The following is a 19,611-nucleotide window of genomic DNA, read 5'->3' on the forward strand; positions in this document are numbered from 1 at the left end:
TTTTCATGGTTCAGTGTCTGACGTTTTATTCAGAAGAAATCTGTCCCTTTTTAAAAAAAAATTTTATCGCACCTTTACTGCACCATGTACACAGCACTGTACTATTTGACATATAGTAACTCATTTTTAAAAATATATGTTTATTTATTTGGTTGTGCTGGGTCTTAGTTGTGGCAGGCAGGCTCCTTAGTTGTGACTCCTGGGCTCCTTAGTTGTGGCATGCAGGTTCCTTAGATGTGGCATGCAAACACTTAGTTGCGGCATGCATGTGAGATCTAGTTCCCTGACTAGGGATCAAACTCAGGGCCCCTGTATTGAGAGTGTGGCATCTTATTAACCACTGCACCACCTGCGAAGTCCCTGTCCCTTTCTTTTGTATGAAATTATTTAGCTCCCTTTTTTTTCTTTCTTAATGAAGTCATCACATTTTACATGACATTACTTATCTGTGCCCATGATATTTTTGCTCATCTACGCTATAAATCTTCTAAGAGTAAATGTGTCTGACTTATTTTTGTAAACTAAGTAACAAATAGTTTTGTAATGTAAACAAATAGTTTTGTAATGTAAACTATTACATTAGTAGGAGTTGGGTAAATATTTAAGTTAATTAGAAATTGATGTAGTTTCCAGCTGTGAACTATTTATTCCCAGGAAGCATGTCTTTAAAGGCTTACATGAGTAGAAAGGGTGTGGGCATGACTCTTCAATTGGTTCAGCCAGTCCAACTACTAAGATTATTGTGGGGTTTACTAGATATCATAAGGAATTGATGGGAAAAGAATTAAAAAAAAATTTCTTCTAAAAATTAGAAGCTTACAGTGGAAAAGGCAAAACAAATATCTAAACTTGTTAAAGTCAATGCTAATGAATACTTTTGAATTTACAACAAAAATTAAAGAAACAGACTCCATTTTACCTTTATCTGGCCTTTCTCACACGGTTCACTGCACACGGATCTGATGATGTGGCTTTTCTTGGACCATACTTCATCATCATCCATTTTTAATTCTCCGTTGTCCCAGCTTCCAACATTGATATAATCAAAATAATCTTTTCCCATTTCCTTGAAATTCATTATTTCATACCTTAGGAACAAGAATATAATAATTATTCAGCTAAAAATGTAAATATTCAGCTATGAAGAAGCAATAGATTTCTGTCCTCCAAAATGTACCTATTGTCTAAATGGTGACACTGGAATTTTCCATGACAGTACACTTTAGAATAACAAAAAGCCTGTCTGTTTCACTTTCTCTTCAGAGACCTTTTTTTAAAAAAAACTTTCAAGCTTATACCTGAAATAGAAAATAATCCCATGTGAGAAGGTGACTTGACCTCAGCATGATGAAAGGAATAACTTCAAGAAGTTTAAACAAGTACTACTTTTAGGCTTCTTAAAAAGATAACAAGGTTTTCATCTCCACTCCTTTGCTAATAACCAAGGGAGAATTTTGGTAAATCTTTAATCTTGTCTTCAGCTTTAGGGAATGAGGAGGTAATTTGGATACGACCTGATTTTACCTTTCTCATTTTACCCTTTATCAATGGCTAAACTCATTGTATAAAGATACTTTCAGGAATGATGTTTAAAATAATTCGGAAAATCGATAGCTTCTAAAGCACCTCGTGCAATGTAAAAATGCTGGAAGATACTAGAACCTCGTGAATTCTCAGACTTTATATGGGGATAGAGATGTAAAGAGGGAAAGTTAATGTGATTATTTATAAGATTTTACACACACACACACACACACACACACATTTCCAGAGAAGCTTTCTGAAATAATTTTCCAATCTGAGGACACTGGATGAGCAATACCACCACTGTCAGTTCCTGTAGACACATCTGTAGGTATGTCTTAGGTGTACAGTGTCTTCACATAGTACCCTGAGCTTTTATTTTCCAGGACTTTTAGGATTGGTAGACAGGTTCTTCTAAATGCTTCCTTCAACCTCCATGCTTAGCATATTGAGCTATCTGAAAATTGATACGTATGGAAAACTTTCTAGCTTTTGGGTTCAAGTGACCAGATTACCAATGCTCAGTACAGAAATGCTAAGAACAAAGCTGACATCAATCTGTTTGGACCTATGTTGAAAATGATACTATTCTGTTTTCACTCCCAATCACATTTTTTACTGTAGTGTTTTTTTCAGAATGTTAACTTATTCTTAAGTTTGATTAGCTGTTCAGTGTTATCCTACAGTGTTTTATTTGCAGTCAGTAACAATTTTGAGCAACTGTCTAATTTCCACCTCTAAAAGTACCAATCTGTAGGATACAGAGCTGAGTCTTACACATTTCCACTCTGTCACAGTTATGCAGTGGCTACTAAGCATGCAGTGAGTTGAGATATTCGAACACAGAGCACTGAGGTAAAAAGAACTCATACATTATGGCATTGGCTGCTTCGAATTGGCTACATGGGCCTCTAAGGCTTCAAAAGGTGACTGACTGCCTGTGAGCAAATGACCTTTGAACGTTCTAGGCTGGGAGAAAGAAAGAAATGTTAGTGTCAGGAAGATTTTTTTTTCTTTGCTGCTACTGATTTGAAGAGATACGAAGAGAGTTTCATTGCTCACCCCCAAATGAGCCATCAACCCATTTCTATCAGTTGTTAACTTAACTTTGACGAGGTCTAGTCCAAACTGTCAATTGTACAGATAATGGACCTGAAACTTGGTGAGGTAATGAGTGATACCAGATTGGAGAGAATGCAAGTCTATACTCACTCTTAATACTTCAAGTCTGCTGTTGGTTCTTTTCCGTTAGACTACTCCAAATAAACTCAATAGAGCTAAAAGATCAACTTCCATTGCTTAACTGTTGTAGAAATCTGTTTTATATTGGAGAAATGGTAAAAAGTCAAGGGATCCAATTTTTGAAAAATAAACATGATAACTCTATAGAATGGAAAATGTCATATTTGACAGGGAAGTGATTTTGAGAAAAGTTAAACCTTAATTTTGGTTCAAACCAATCAACCTACTTTAAATTTATTACAGATACTGAATCCCCCCTTTGGAATTAGCCCTTAGATTTGTGGTAATTACTTCTTACTTACCAGACAACCACAGAGATATTATCACTAGTGGTTGTAGCTGTGAAAATACAACATGATTGTAAAAATCTTTGGTAGCAGTACATGAAAAAAAGAAAAAGCTAAGAATAATTCTCTGTAAAAGAAGACCCCTCCTCCCTTCTCTTGTCAATTAATATGAATTCTTTTGGTTTTCAGTGATAGGATATAGATTTTATTCTTCATCAAAAGTGAGAGTGAGTGTTTGAAAAATACTCTTACTTAAATTTTAGATAAGAATTAAAGTACATAATGGCTTTCTGCCATTGTAACCCATTGTTTAATTCTCTCTCATTCTCACTCTTGTTGTCTCGCCCTCTCTCACTGGGCCCCCTGGTTTCTCCATCTCTGCTCCTGAACCTTCTGTCTCATCACTGAGTGTGGGTTTGTGTAATCTGTCTTCTTTAATACTTCTTCCTTCTTTCCCCTTTCTCTCTGGTTCCCCACGTCTGTCTCTTCCTTAACTGGCCACAGTTTAGAGTTGAAATACACTAAAAATTTGTCCGAATGAATTTCCTAAAGTGTTCAAAAAAAAAACCAAACAAAGAAACAGATAAAATGTATTGCAACCAAAAAGAAAAAAGTTCAGTTAAAAGCACAAAATAATGATTAGTGATGTTGAGCATTCTTTCATGTGTTTGTTGGCTATCTGTATATCTTCTTTGGAGAAATGTCTATTTAGGTGACCACCTAGAGGGGTGGGATAGAGAGGGTGGGAGGGAGACGCAAGAGGGAGGAGAAATGGGGATATATGTATATGTATAGCTGATTCACTTTGTTATAAAGCAGAAACTAACACACCATTGTAAAGCAATTATACTCCAGTAAAGATGTTTAAAAAAAAAAAAGCACAAAATAGAAACTAGAGGAAGGCAGCGTTCAGTTGAACAGAAATAAAGAACTTTCTAAGTGGTTATAACTCTGAAAATTAGAGCAGGCTTCTTCAGAAGATAGTGAGGTTCTCTTTACCCAAGGGGCTGAGGCAAGGTTGTTGTCAGGGAAACTGAAACATCATTCGGGGGAAGGGACTATGGAGAATACTAGATTTATATGACCCTTAAGGTCCTCTCAGTCTACAGTTCTGAGGCTAAGGTGCTTTTTTAAGTCCTTCTGTGGACAGAGCCACATATTAAGAATCTGTGTGCAAACCAGGTCAGTATCTGCAAATTTCTAGTGTTCCAGCCTTATTTTCTACTTGTCATATCTGTTTTTGTCCATCTTTTCTTCTTTTCCTGCCTTATTTTGTATTAACCAATTTTTCTAAAGCGTTTTTCTCTTGGTTTTTTAGTTATTTCTCTTGTATTAAAATTTTAACTGCCCAAGGGATTTAATAGGCATTCTTAATTTAACTTATTCTACTTAAAGTAATGTTGTGTCACTTAATGTAAAATATAAGAAACTTGCCCCTGTACACTTTTATACCCCATTCCTTTATGCCACATTGTCAAATGTTTTACATCCCCATACTTATAAACCCCACAATATAATGTTAACATTTTTGCCTTAAATAGTCAGTTGTACTTAGGCTGACGTTGACTCTCCATGTTTCCTCTGCCCATTTATGGTCAGTCCTAGGCAACAGCTAGGCTTGTTAAACCTTAGTCGTCAGTGGACTCTCTGTATATCTATTGGGGGTCAGAAAACTTTTGCTATAAAGGGACAGACGGTAAATATTTTAGGCCTCTGTTGAAACTACTCAACACTGTTAGTGTAGCATGAAATAGCTACAGATAGTCTCTAAATAAATGAGAGAGACTGTGTTCCAGTAAAACCTTATTTACCGAAACAGATAGCAGACCCGATTTGGCCTGTAGACCATAGCTTGCCAACCTGTGGTCTGTCCCCTTGATGGCAAACAGTAAAGGTCCATATTTCTTATCTATAATTCCTGAACTCCTTAGAGCTCTGAAAACCATAAGTTTTTTCATAACTCACTTGGCAGCAAAACATGACCCATTCTCAACTCATCTAGTGACAGAACTTGATCCACACTGTCATGAGACTATTTATACTTTATTTATCACACTTCCTATGAATATTCACATGTTTTGCTGTAGAAATATTAATGCGTTGTTTAAAAAGTGTGCTCCACGGTATGCAGGAGGCATTATATGACTTCTGTAAAATCAAAAATTCAGAATTGCAGCTCTATTTACAATAGCCAGGACACGGAAGCCACCTAAGTGTCCATCGACAGGTGAATGGATAAAGAAGATGTGTCACATACATACAATGGAATATTACTCGCCATAAAAAGAAATGAAATTGAGCTATTTGTAGTGAGGTGGATGGACCTAGAGTCTGTCATACACAGTGAAGTAAGTCAGAAAGAGAAAAACAAATACCGTATGCTACACTATATATATGGAATCTAAAAAAAAAAAAAAAAAGGTTCTGAAGAACCTAGGGGCAGGACAGGAATAAAGATGCAGACGTAGAGAATGGACTTGAGGACACGGGGAGGGGGAAGGGTAAGCTGGGACGAAGTGAGAGAGTGGCATGGACATATATACACTCCCAAATGTAAAACAGATAGCTAGTGGGAAGCAGCCGCATAGCACAGGGAGATCAGCTTGGTGCTTTGTGACTATCTAGGGGGGTGGGATAGGGAAGGTGGGAGGGAGACGCAAGAGGGAGGGGATATCGATATATATGTATGCATATAGCTGATTCACTTTGTTATAAAGCAGAAACTAACACACCATTGTAAAGCAATTATACTCCAATAAAGATGTTAAAAAACAAAAAGCTCATTACAGTAAAAAAAAAAAAAAAAAAAAAAAATTCAGAATTCTGTAATACACTTGACCCAAGGGTTTCGTTAAAGATGTATGTACTGATAGTAGTCTGATTACGTGAGGCTTAAAAACAGTGATTAAATTTGACTCTCTAACTATCCATAGGTATGTGTGCCAGACTGAGTTGCCACCTCTCCCAGCTTCCTCTCTTTAGGATCTTCCTCTTGTGACTCTGGCATTTTAGGGGAACCCCTAACCACCCTAGTCTCCTCTGGTTCATTGCCCAGGTTGGAATGTCTTTGATCCAGCTGAGCTGCAACCTCTACTCCAGAGAAATAACAACATAGTGCCTACAAATACATTTCTAGGAGAATAGTGCTGTTTTGATTTTGATACTGGAATTGGCAGGCTGTTGTACAGGGTCAGGAACTGAAGCCCACAAGATTGAGTTAGAATCTTGACTCTTTCATGTATTAGACTGTCTTTGGGCATGTCATTTAATCTTTGTAATCCTCAGTTGTGAGCCTTCGGCTAGAAAAGAACATGATAATATTACTTACCTCATAGGATTAAAATATAGAGGATTTAGCTAAGTACTTGGCTAAGAAAACACATGGCAAATATTAGTTATAATTATTTTGTACCTATAACTGGATTAATTGGAAAAACAGAAAAGTGGCAAAGCACCTTTTCCTGAGTTTGGCTTATGCCCTCAGAGGCAGATTCTGATCATTTATTAGTGGGTTAATGTAATACCCAACCTTAGTTATGCATGAAAAGTCTCTAAACAACTATGAGTTTCCAGAAATTGTTTGCAGAATTTTATGGATATTGTCCTTGAGGGAATATCTATAAATTTCATTTAACTTAAAGAGATTCATGTTCCCCCAATGGTTGAGAACCAGTGTCCTAAATGTACCCCATTCCAGCATATTTGGAGGATTGTGAATGAGATAGTGACGTTCTGATCTATTAAGGTTTCCCTTAATAGAGGAATAGAGCTGAGCCATTTCTTCACTGTCTGGTTTGTGGAACTGGCTTGGGTACATGACATGAAAACTGTTTGAACCGAGTCTACAACAGAGTAGAGTCAACAGAGTCTATGAACAAATCCCAAGGTGATGTCAGTGATCTAGGGGTGCACACAGGAAGAATAAATCCATGTGAAGATATCAGAGTCTAGGCTTTGACCTGAGCCTAAAGACTGAGCTCATTCATTGACCTGCCCTAAGAAGCCTTACAACAAATGTGAAGTGCCCTATGGCCCTGGGAAAATGCTTGCATTCCTGCCCCCACTCCCATGAATGTACTGAATAGCCAAAAAGTAGAAAACAATATTTGAAACATCTTATCTTGACAAACAGCTTGCTTGGAGCAATACTCTTCAACTCTCTAAAATAGAGAAAATATCCACCTTTCCTCTTGGCTGCATGACTTGGAACTGCTGTCACTTAAAAAGTTTGGCTCGTGAGACAGTAACAGCTGCATCAGGGACAAGCTCCAGTTCACATCAGGAATATGGAAACAAGCTAGACCAAGGTGGCTGGTACAATGTGTGGGCACATGGTATGTGAGTCATGGGAGGGACTCATGGGACCTTCTCTTGGCAGGATCAGCTGCAAAAAGAGTGTAAACACACCCTCTCCAAGCTCACCTGTCAAGCAAAAGCTGTTGCTGGAAAAATACCAGGGATTTTACAGCAGGAGACCAAAGGACCCTGATTGTCCTAATGCAGGGCGGATTAAAGACCCAGCCCTGCTACAAGTCAGAATATCATTTCAATGACATTATCCCTCATGGATTAAAAGTCTCATGTGAAGAGTCACTTAAGAATTTAGAGTCTGGACTTTGGTGTTGAACACATCACAGCTGTTGCCAAAGATGCAGTGACTTCTTCAGTCAAGATCCTTCCTCTCCAAAGCATCTGTCTCCTTGGCCATCAAATGGGGACCAGGGAAGCGCCTGCCTCAAGGATTTGTTGTGAGGATGATATGAGTTAATACTTTTAGACTAGCTGGAATAGGGTCTATCACATAAGCAGTGTCAGACAAACATTAGCTCTTATTATTCGAAAGGACTGTGATAGGAAACACGTGCCGATAAACACACAAAGAAGGCAAAAAAAAAAAAAAAGAATTTAGAGTCTGAGATAGATGTGAATACTGGTAAGTTCTAGGTACTTAATGACTTCCCTGGAGGCTGACCTATAATTATGAGTAAGTTCATATTTCTCAGGTTCCTCTCTATAAATAATGAAAGGTAAAATTTCAGAGAGAAAGACAATTTAGTCCTCAAGAAGGGAGAAAGTGTTCCAGCTGGAGGATACTAAAATAAAATGACTTGTAACTTACTGTAGGTACAGCAAACAATATAATAACACCTCAGCCCTATTTCTGGATTACCAGAAATGGAATTGTTCCTGTTTCAGAATAGTTCTGTGGCCTAAGAAGAGATCAGAATACATGGAATAACATAGCAAACATGTACAGGGAAACCATAGAGCCGGCTTTTAATTATCTATGATAATGTGAGGCTCCTGCCTCTAAGTGTGAGTCTCTGAAATGTGGTGATGATTCCAAGAGCACGTTTTAGACATCCGCATTAATATTTTTTCCTGGCCACAGGAAATGGGGCTTCCCCTCTCTGTCTTTACTCACTTTGTGATATCAGAACTAGCCAGACATGGCCAGGAAGCCTAGATAACCACAAAGGAGAGAAACAGGCTTCTGAGGATCAAGAGATAGCTCGACCAGGCTCTATTGTCTAGGGGTGAATTGTAACAATACCTTCCTGGAGAGTCTCCATTCTCATCAAATAGGATCATGTCTCCAGAAACCCCAGTAAAATTGGTTTTCATCAGGGAGTCCAAAAGTTTCCGTCCATCGATTGGCTTCATGGCATCACAGAGGCCCGCATATCCTGGACAGAGGGACATCTGCATGTTGTGGAGCCCATAGGCCATGGAATAGATCGCATTGATCACAAATCCCATTTTGGAGTCTTGAACATGATGTGTTCTCAGAGTCAGAGAACCTGTTGGAAAACAAATTAGGGATTAACTTTGAAATTTATTTCTACTATAGCTATCTCTATGGATTCTGAATAATTTGAGAGTGCACTGGAACAATTTATCAGAGTTAAAACCAGAGGAAATACTAAGAACAGGTGCCAAAATAGTATGCCTACTAATTGTCTTCTATACCCAATTTTTTTTCCCAAAAGACAGAGCTGAATCCTCACCAGTACCAAGATTCACTTCCTCTATTACCACACTCTAGGGATAAATGCAGGATAGCACTCCATTTCTGTACCACAAGATTTATCTTAAGGACAGATTAATCTCCCAAGTATTCAGCTGTGATAATATACCTCCTTGGTTTAGATATCCTCCAAAAATCTCCAGTTTCCAAAAAAAAAAAATAAAAAACTCCAGTTTCCAAATTATTAAGTCTTAGTTGAGCAAAGTAGATCCCCTACCATCTTGCCTCAACTTACCTATTGGGATTTATCACCCATCATTTCCTACCTCAAAGCATATGTGCCCTATAAACTGGCCTATTTGGAAATTCTGAAATATAATATTTAAGCCCTATTCATTCATTCATTAATTAAATAAAATTTATTGGAGTCTGAGTATACATAAAGCTCTGTGTATGATGATCTAGGGAAAATACAAACGTGAACTGGACATGGATTCTGCACTTAAGAGGAAACATGTTCAGTAATAGAGAGAAATTATGTAGCTACATTAAAGGTAGAAGGTGATAAATCTGTGATAGATGTGGAGTTAAAATCTAAAGAGGCCCAAAGAGGGAGTGATCCCTATCAGTGGAGGCCCAGAGAGGAAGCCATCTCTTCCAGTGAAGGGCTCTTGGGAATGTTTCATTGAAGAACTAACATTTGGTATGAGTTACTGATTAAACAAATATGGGATGAGTGCCTGTTAGTTCTGACTGCTCAGAACTTGCTGGAAGTGTGGAACATAATGTAGAATAAGATAGACATGATTATTGCTCTTGTTTACTTAGAGTCTAGAGGGCAGAAGGGCATTTAAGCAGGCTAAGTGCTAGGGCAGGACTGAATAGGGAGGGGCACTAGACCAAGAAACTCACTGAAGCTGAGCATTTTGGTTGAGTATCAGCTGGATGAAGAGTGGAGGAAAGCATGTTTGAAGGTTCATAGATGAGCAAACTATGTTTGGGAAACTTTAAGAAGGTTGGAATGTTTGCAAGATGGGGTAGGAGGCAGGAGAATGGGGAGAACTGAAGTAGTAGAGGAAGGCAGGATTGCATGGGCCAGATTAAGATCACTGTACTTTATCATAAGCACTGGGATCCTTTGTAGTGCTTAAAATAGGAAGGAACATGATCAGATTTCTGTTTTAGAAAGATCAATCTGGGTACACTGGAGAAAGATTTAAAGGGCTATAGGAGTAGAATTATGAAGACCCATCAAGTGGTAATGCAATGATCCCAGCGATAGGTGAAAATGGCTTTGCTGAGGGTAGAGGCCAAGATTATGGACAGAAGTGTTTAGGAGGTGGAATCTACTGCCAGGCCTGGTGATTGAGGAATGGAGAGGACTGAAACATACAGGAAGAGCATGGGTATAAGGTAAAGGTAACAGCTGAGCTAAGGAAAGAGCATGCCATTTGGGGAGAAGTTTTTTAAAGAGAGAGAAATAGGAACTCTTCAAAGATGACATGATTTTTATGAGTTTCAAACTGTAGAGGCATAGAGGCTCCTGGGGAAACCAGCATAAGTATAACATGGGAAATTTTGTTTCCATCTCAGGACTAGACACTGGCCCTAGGCCACTTTCCAACCAAATCTTACAATTTCCTTTTCTACACAGACTCTATTCATACTTCCACATTTCACCTCATACCACTAGAAACTCCATTCTTCCGGGTGTTAAGTCAAATCCTTGGGAGTCACTTTTAACTTTTTTCTTTCCTTCATTCCCTGTTTACTCTTATTTGGTCTGTCTTCAGAATATCCAGAATTAAACTGTTTCACACAAATCTACTTCTACTAGGTTTAAGATATATCATCTGTCTCGATTACAGTGATAGTCTTTTAACTGGACTCTTTCTTTCTGCCTTAAACTATTCTCCACCCACTCCAGCCAATTTTTAATTCAATAGCCATAAAAATTCTCTTAAAAAAAGAGTTAGATTATGATACTCCTCTGATCAAACTTTCTAGTGGCTCCATTGTTACCGAAAGTAAAACCCAAATTCCCTGCCATGTAGTCAAGGGATACACAAAATTAAAAGATGTAAAATGTGACATCAGAAACATAAAGTGGTTGGGGGGTAGTGGTAGTAAAAGCATAAGGTTGTTAGAATGCATTCAAACTTATGAGATCACCAACTTAAAATAGTCATCTATAAATATAGGTTGTTATATATGAACCTCATGGTAACCACAAACCAAAAACCTATAATAGATACACACCAAAAAAGAGAAAGGAATCCAAGCATAACACTAACAACAGTCATAAAATTATAAGACAAGAGAGAAAAAAAGTAAAAAGGAGCAAAAAAGAACTACAAAACAACTCCAAGACAAAGAACAAAAAGGCAATAAGTGAATACCTATCAATTACTTTAAATGTAAATGGACTAAATGCTCCAGTCAGAAGACATAGAGTGACTGAATGGACAGAAATACAAGACCTATCTATACACTGCCTATAAGAGACTCACTTTAGAGCTAAAGACACACATGGAGTGAAAGTGAGGGGATGGAAAAAGATATTCCATGAAAATGAAAACAAAAAGAAAGATGGGGTAGCAATACTTATATCAGACAAAATGGACTTTAAAACAAAGTCTGTAAAAAGAGACAAAGAAGGACATTACCTAATGATAAAGGGATCAGTCCAAGAGGAAGATATAACAATTGTAAATATATATGCACACAAAGTAGGAGGACCTAAATATATGAAGCAAGTACTACCAAACATAAAAGGAGAAATTGACAGTAATACAATAAATAGTAGAAGAGGGCTTTAACACTTAAATCAATGGACAGATCACCCAGACAGAAAATCTATAAGGAATTACTGGCCTTAGATGACATATTAGACCAGACGGATTTAATAGATAGATATATATGGAATATTCCACCCAAAAGCAACAGAATATGCATTCTTTTCAAGTGCACATAGAACATTCTCCAGGATAGAACACAGGCTAGGCCATAAAACAAGCCATAATAAATTTAATATTTATTAAATAAATAAAATTCTGACTATATCAGTATGAGACTAGAAACTGACTACAAGAAAAAAACTACAAAAAATACACTTGGAGACTAAAGATTATGATACTAAACAACCAATGGGTCACTGAAGAAGTCAAAAAAATACCTGGAAATAAGTGAAAATGTTAACACAATGATCCAAAATCTAAGGAACACAGCGAAAGCAGTTCTAAGAAGAAACTTTATAGTGATACGGGCCTACAACAGGAAATTGGAAAAATATCAAATAAACAACCTAACCTCACACCTAAAGGAACTAGAAAATAAAAAGAACAAATGAAACCCAAAATTAGTAGAAGATATTGAAGATCAGAATGAAAATAAGTTAAATAGAGACTAAAAAAAATAAGAAAGATCAATGAAACTAAGAGCTGGTTTTTGAAAAAAATAAACAAAATTGGTAAACCTTTAGCCAGACTTATCAAGAACAAAAGAGAAATGGCCCAAATAAATAAAGTAAAATATGAATGAGTAGAAGTTACGACTGACACCACAGAAATACAGAGGACCATAAGAGATTACTATGAACAATTATATGGCAATAAAACGGACAAACTAGAAGAAATGGATAAATTCCTAGAAACATACAGTCTCCCAAGACCAAATCAGGACTAAGTAGAAAATATGAACAGATCAATTACTAGTAATGAAATTAAGTCAGTTGTTAAAAAAACAAACAAACAAACAAAACCTCCCAACAAACAAAAGTCCAGGATCAGATGACTTCACAGGTGAATTCTACAAAACATTTAAAGGAGAGTTAACACCTATTCTTCTCAGAGTATTCCAAAAAATTTAAGAAGAAGGAACACTTCTGAACTCATTCTACGAGGGCAGCATCACCCTGATAACAAAAATAAAGACATCACACACAAAAAATTGCAGACCAATATCACTCATGAACATAGATGCAAAAATCCTCAACAGAACATTAGTAAGTTGAGTTCAATAGTACATTAAAGGGATCATACACCATGATCCAGTGGGGTTTATCCTACAGATGCAAAGATGGTTCAGTACTCACAAAGCAATGAATGTGCTACACCACATTAACAAGTTGAAGAATAAAAGTCATATGATTGTCTCCATAGATGCAGAAAAAGCTTTTGACAAAAGGCAACGTCCATTAAACCCTCCACAAAGTGGTGTAGAGGGAATGTATCTCAACATAATAAAGGCCACACATGACAAACCCATAGCCAACATCATACTCAACAGTGAAAAGCTGAAAGCATTTCTTCTAAGATCAGGAAAAGGACAAGGATGCCCACTCTTGCCACTTTAATTCAATATCAAGTTGCAAATCCTAGCCACAGCAATCAGATAAGAAAAAGAAATAAAAGGAATCCAAACTGGAAAGGGAAAAGTAAAACTTTCACTGTTTGCAGATGACATAATACTGTACACAGAAAACCCCAAAGACTCCACCAAAAAAAAAAAATCTATTAGAAGTATTCAATGAATTCATTAAAGTTGTAGGATACAAAATTAGTATTCAGAAATCTGTTGCATTTGTATATATTAACAACAAATTATCAGAAAAAGAAATTAAGAAAACAAGCCCATTTAAAATCACATCATAAAGAATAAAATACTAGGAAGAAATCTAACCAAAGTGGTAAAAGGTTTGTACTCAGAAAACTATAAGACATTGATGAAAGAAACTGAAGATGACACAAACCAAAGGAAAGATATGCCCTCCTCAGGGATTGGAAGAATTAATATTGTTAAAATGACCATACTACTGAAGGAAATCTACAAATTCAATGTAATCTCTATCAAAATACCAATGGTATTCTTCAAAAACTAGAACAAATAATCCTAAAATTTGTATGGAACCACAAAAGATCCTGAATAGCTAAGGCAATCTTGAGAAAGAAGAACAAAGCTGGAGGTATCACACTCTCTGATTTCAAATGATCATACAAACCTACAGTAATCAAAACAGTATGCTATTGGCACAAAAACAGACACATGGATCAATGAAACAGAAAAGAGAGCTCAGAAATAAACCTACACTTACATGGAAAATCTATGACAAAGGAGGCAGGAATATACAATGGAGAAAGATACTCTCTTCAATAAATGGTGTTGAGAAAACTGGGCAGCTACTTGCAAAAAATTGAAACTGGATCACTTTCATATACAATATGCAAACATAAACTCAAAATGGATTAAAGACTTAAATGTAAGACCTGAAAATATAAAACCCCTAGAAGAAAACATAGGCCGTATGCTCTTTGACATCAGTCTTAGCAATGTTTACTGGATCTGTCACCTCAGGCAAGGGAAACAAAAGCAAAAATAAATAAATGGGACTACATCAAACTAAAAAGCTTTTGCACAGAAAAGGAAAACAGTAACAAAATGAAAAAATGAATGGGAGAAGATACTTTCAAGCAATATATCTGATGAGTGGTTACTATCCAAAATATATAAAGAACTGATACAACTTAACATCAAGAAAACAAACAGTGAAATTTAAAAGTCAGTGGAGGACCTCAATGGACATTTTCCCAAAGAATACAGATAGAGTGTCAACAGACACATGAAAAAATAATCAACATCACTAATCATCAGGGAGGTGCAAATCAAAACCATGAGATACCACCTCACACCTGTCAGAATGGCTAGTATCAAATAACAAGTGGTGGCAAGGATGTAGAGAAAAGGGAACTCTTGTGCATTGTTGGCAGGCTTGTAAATTGGTGCAGTCACTGTGGAAAACAGTATGGAGGGTCTTCAAAAAAGTAAAAATAGAACTATCATACATTCAGCAATTTCACTTCTGGGTACTTACCCAAAGAAAACAAAAACACTAACTTGAAAAGATATATGCACCCCAGTGTTCATTACAGCATTATTTACAATAGCCAAGACATGGAAGCAGCCTAAATGTCCATCAATAGATAAATGGATAAAGAAGATGTATATATACACAGTGGAATATTACTGAATCATAAAAAAAAGAAATCTTACTATTTGCGACAACACGGACGGATGTAGAGGGTATCATGCTAAGTGAAATAAGTTAGAAAGACAAATGCCATATGATCTCACTTATATGTAGAATCTAAAAACAAACAAACAAATGAACAAAACAAAACAAAATACATACAGAGAACAAATGGGTGGTTGCCAGAGGGAAGGGTAGAGGTGGGGGCATTGGGCAAAATAGGTAGAGGGGATTAAGAGGTACAGACCTCCAGTTATATAAGATAAATAAGCCACGAGGATATAATATACAGTATAAGGGATATGGCCAGTAATATGGTAATAACTTTGTATAGGGATAGATGTTACTAAACTTATTGTGGTGATCATTTCCTGATGTACATAAATGTTGAATCACTAGGTAGTACACCTGAAACTAACATAATATTGTATTCAGCTGTATTTTAATAAAAATGGATCGTTAAATAAATAAATAAACAAATAATTCCTCTCTAGCTACACCGACCCCCTCCCTGATCCTCAAGCATTCCAGGCATGCTCCTGCCTCTGGGCCCTTGTACTTGCTGTTCCTTCTACCTGGAATATCTGCCTCAGAGATGTGTAGAGCTATTCCCTCCCCAATTCAGGTCTTTCCTCTAATATCATCCTCTCTGTGAGATTTCTCTGATATCCTGTCTAAATCTCATCTCCACTCCACTCCCCCAACGCACTCCCTATTTCCTTTCCCGACATTTTTTCCTTACCACCATCTAGAACAGTTCCTAGAACAATGCCTGGCACATAGTAGGTCCTCAACAAATATTTGTTGAATGAATTAAAGAACTGTCCCCTCTAATTTAGACTATCCCTTCTGTTTTCTTTTCCTCCCTAACCCTACTAACACTAATCCTATCCATGTTTCAGGGCCCCAGGAGCACTTCCTTCATGAAGTCCACCATGGTTGCAGATACTAAAATTAAGCTTTCTCTGCCAAACTCTCTATCACTTTCTCTATACAAGCATACCTTGTTTTATTGCTCTTTGTGAATATCGTGTTTTTCACACATTGTAAGTCTTTCACAACCCTGTGTTGAGCAAGTCTATAGACACCAGTTTCCCAATAGCATTCGCTCACTTCATGTCTCTGTGTCACATTTGGTAATCCTAATTAGGTAATCCTAATTTCACACTTTTTTCATTATTATTATATTTGGTATGGTGATCTGTGATCAGTGTTCTTTGCTGCTACTACTGTGACTCACTGAAAGATCAGATGATGGTTACCATGTTTTAGCAATACAGAATTTTTAAATTATGGTATGTACACCTTTTTTAAGACATAATGCTATTGTACACTTAATAGACTACAGTATTGTGTATAAACATAACTTTTATATGCACTGGGAAACCTAAACGTTTGTGTGACTTCCTTTACTGCAGTATTTGCTTTATTGTGTTTGTCTGGAACCAAATTTGCAGTATCTCATAGGTATGCCTGTACCTCTGTCACGTACCCTACACACTCTATTATAGAAATGTGGCCATACTTAGGGGAAGGAGAATTTGAAACATCCAGTTCCCAAGTCAGTCCATCTCTACCTTCCTCCATGAAACTCCCTAAATGGAGGCAGAGTTACGCTACCTGAATGATTCTATTTCCAGAAAACTCACTGGGCAGCAGTAGCCTTTGAGGCCATGCTTAGAGGTTTGACCTTGAGCCTAAGCCAGGTACTGCAACTCAGCCTCCCAACCAACTATCAAGGTTCAGCAGTAGGTGCTTTCATGGCTATTAAAAGATAGTAGGTAGTTTGATTCTCATTCTTTTGTTTTTCCTCTAATGAGCAGAAGAGAGAGATCTAGGTTTAAATTCCTGCTTGATATCTTCCTAGCTTTGTGACTTGGACAAGTTACTTAAATCTCTAAAATTCCAGTTTAATCACCTTTAAATGGTGACCTTTATCTTGCAAAGGGGATGTGAGAATGAAATGTTATAGAAAAGCCATCCATACCTTGCACAGAGCCTGGCACAAGGTAGATGCTTCATAAATAGTAACTGAACCAAAATGTAAATCATAATAACCTTTAGTCACTGTGTTTTGTGGTTAAGACTTTGGAGAATGAAAGCAAGCCAAAGGTCTCTCCTCATGTGATGCCCAGGAGAGCTCTCTGGCCATCATCTTTCAGGCCCCCTTCCTGATTTTTCTTTATGCCTTGTGGACAACAGACAGCGATTGGCACAAAGGCCAACTGAGCCTTATTCATTTGTAAATCAAATCACAGTGCTTGGGGCCTGGTTACTGTACTGCTTGTTGAATTGGATGGGGGCAAGTATGAAAATTTGCATTTGTATGACACTTTAAAAAATAACTTCTGCATATATCAGTTATGTGCATCAATACCCTATCCACACTGTAGAGATAAAGAAGTGGAGTTGTAGACAGGTCAAGTATGTTTTCCAAGGTCACAGAGATAATAAAAATCAGAAGTAGACAAGAATTTCTAACACCAAGATCAATGTCCTTTTTGCTACTCTATTGCTTTTCACTAAAAATATGCACTCCCTGAACAATATTACTGTATCACGTTTTAAAAATACTCTGATTAAGACGTAAAGTTAGGGAAAACAAACCAGTAACAAGATTAGATCTTTCCTGGAAAGTGCTGTGTTTTTGTTTCCTTAAATAATGCCCACTAGCTCTGCTTAAGACCTGGGCCCAGAAGCTGACCGAGAGCAAGAGCTTGAAAACCAAAGGACACACGCGTTTGTGCACAACCTGCCGAGTCCTTTGGTGTTGTTTGGGCATCTGGGAACAATTGGCCTCTTTGGGCAGCATTAGGGTCTTGAGGAAGTTCCTGGTGACTATTTTCCCTTGTCACCCAAACATTCCAAATGATTGCAAATTCAAAAACAAAAAAAAAGAAAAAAATCTGCCAGAAGAAAAGTGATGGAAGTTTAACCTTTGTAATTTCTCCTTAAGTCATTTTGATGCAGGTGGTTTTTTCCCCCTTCACTGATTTTATCTATCTATCTATCTATCTATCTATCTATCTATCTATCATCTATTTTTATGAAGTATAGTTAATTTACAATATTATGTTAGTTTCAGGTGTGCAGCGTAGTGATTCAGTATTTTTGCATGTGTCTTTAAAGAAATGTATCTTAATCTGATTTAGCATTCAGGATGCAACAGGGGTCACATTCAGTGAAATCCAAGTTTGAATTCTGCTCACACCATTTCATCTACTTTTCAGTCTTTTTCCTCCATTAGAAGAAGCAGCTCATGGATGGGCTGTGACCTTCAGGTAGCTAAGAGAGTTCTGTTAAAATGTGTGCTAACAAAATAAATACTTTACAAAACACTTAAATATCATAAAACTCAATGAGCTAGGAGCTATTTCCACTAAAGATGAAGAAACTAAGGAAATCAAGATGACTGTCAGTAACTGACAAGCTTATCTTTTTGTGGATGCGGGGTCTGGTACCCACATTTGAAAGCAATTTATGCAATAGACTCGATATTTGTAGCTATGGGGGAGATACTGGCTACTTAGGGAATTCTTGTGCCTCCTATCTCTTTAGACTTAGATCTCTGTCTGTCTCCACCCCCTCCCTAAATCACACATCTGAAGGGGGTGAATCTGCAAGATGCTGTCTTACTTTGTGTTAGAGGGTGCACGTCAACTACTAAGAGCAGCAGAGCAAAGAGGATAAGAGTACAGATTCTGAAACAAGGCAGCAGGTTAGAGTCACAGCTCTGCTACTTACCAGCTGTGTGACTTTGGCCAAGGTCGTTAGCCTCTCTGTGCCTGAAAAAATGGGTTTAATAATAGTAACTTACTAATAGATTTATACAAGGATTAAATGAGTTTATACTTATTAAGCATTTGATTAAATAAATTGATCTGTGTTACTTGGTCCCTGACCCAAGTTCTGTTACTAATGATCTGGTTTGTTTCCTTCGGTTCAAAATATAAAGATCTGGAAGAAGTATGTTGCCAAGCAGAGACATTAACTACTGTGTTCTTTGAGGAATAAAAGAAAGGGTGAAACAGTGAGTAAGGGGAACAGAAGCAGGATGCGAGGTAAGACAACTAGACAGGGCTGTATGATATAGGGCTTTGGAGTGTTTTTATCAGAGAAAGATCATGTTTTCATTTAAAAAATTTTACATTGAGGATGGAAAATAGAATGAGAGTGGGAAAACCTAGGGAATAATGAAATAGGATGCTAAGAGCTGATGGTGGCTTAGTCCAGGGTAGGAGTCTAATTATATATAGAAAGCAGGGAGAATAGGATATGTTAGTGGATTGGATGTGAGGTGTTAAGGAAAAAGAAGAATCAAGGATTAGTTCAAGTTTTCATTTTTAAGCAACTAGATGGATTAGAATGACATTGAGTGTGAGAAATCGGTTGGTGTGGGTGTGGAATCAGAAGTGCTGTTTGACATGTTAAACGGGGAGATCAGTCAGCGTCCAAAGCAATTGACCAGGCAGGAGATATTGGTGGCTTAGATTAGGGTGATAGCAGTCAAGACGGTGAGAAGTGTTCAGATTCAGGACATGCTTGGAAAATAGAACTGACATGAC

General features: G+C 37.2%; 1 protein-coding gene across 5 annotated transcripts in view; it reads right to left on the reverse strand.

The window, feature by feature from the left end:
- GRM5 (glutamate metabotropic receptor 5) overlaps positions 1 to 19,611 on the reverse strand; it is a 543,349-nt gene that overhangs the window by 83,358 nt on the left and 440,380 nt on the right. For all 5 annotated transcript variants that reach the window (XM_060157879.1, XM_060157878.1, XM_060157881.1 and 2 more), the window contains exons 4-5: positions 8,608 to 8,854; positions 920 to 1,088 (exon numbers count right to left, since the gene is read on the reverse strand). In XM_060157879.1, coding sequence (XP_060013862.1) covers positions 920 to 1,088; positions 8,608 to 8,854 — 416 coding nt within the window. The remainder of the gene's footprint in view (positions 1 to 919; positions 1,089 to 8,607; positions 8,855 to 19,611) is intronic.

The sequence above is a fragment of the Lagenorhynchus albirostris genome, chromosome 9, assembly GCF_949774975.1.
Source record: "Lagenorhynchus albirostris chromosome 9, mLagAlb1.1, whole genome shotgun sequence".
In the NCBI taxonomy this organism is placed as follows: Eukaryota; Metazoa; Chordata; class Mammalia; order Artiodactyla; family Delphinidae; genus Lagenorhynchus; species Lagenorhynchus albirostris.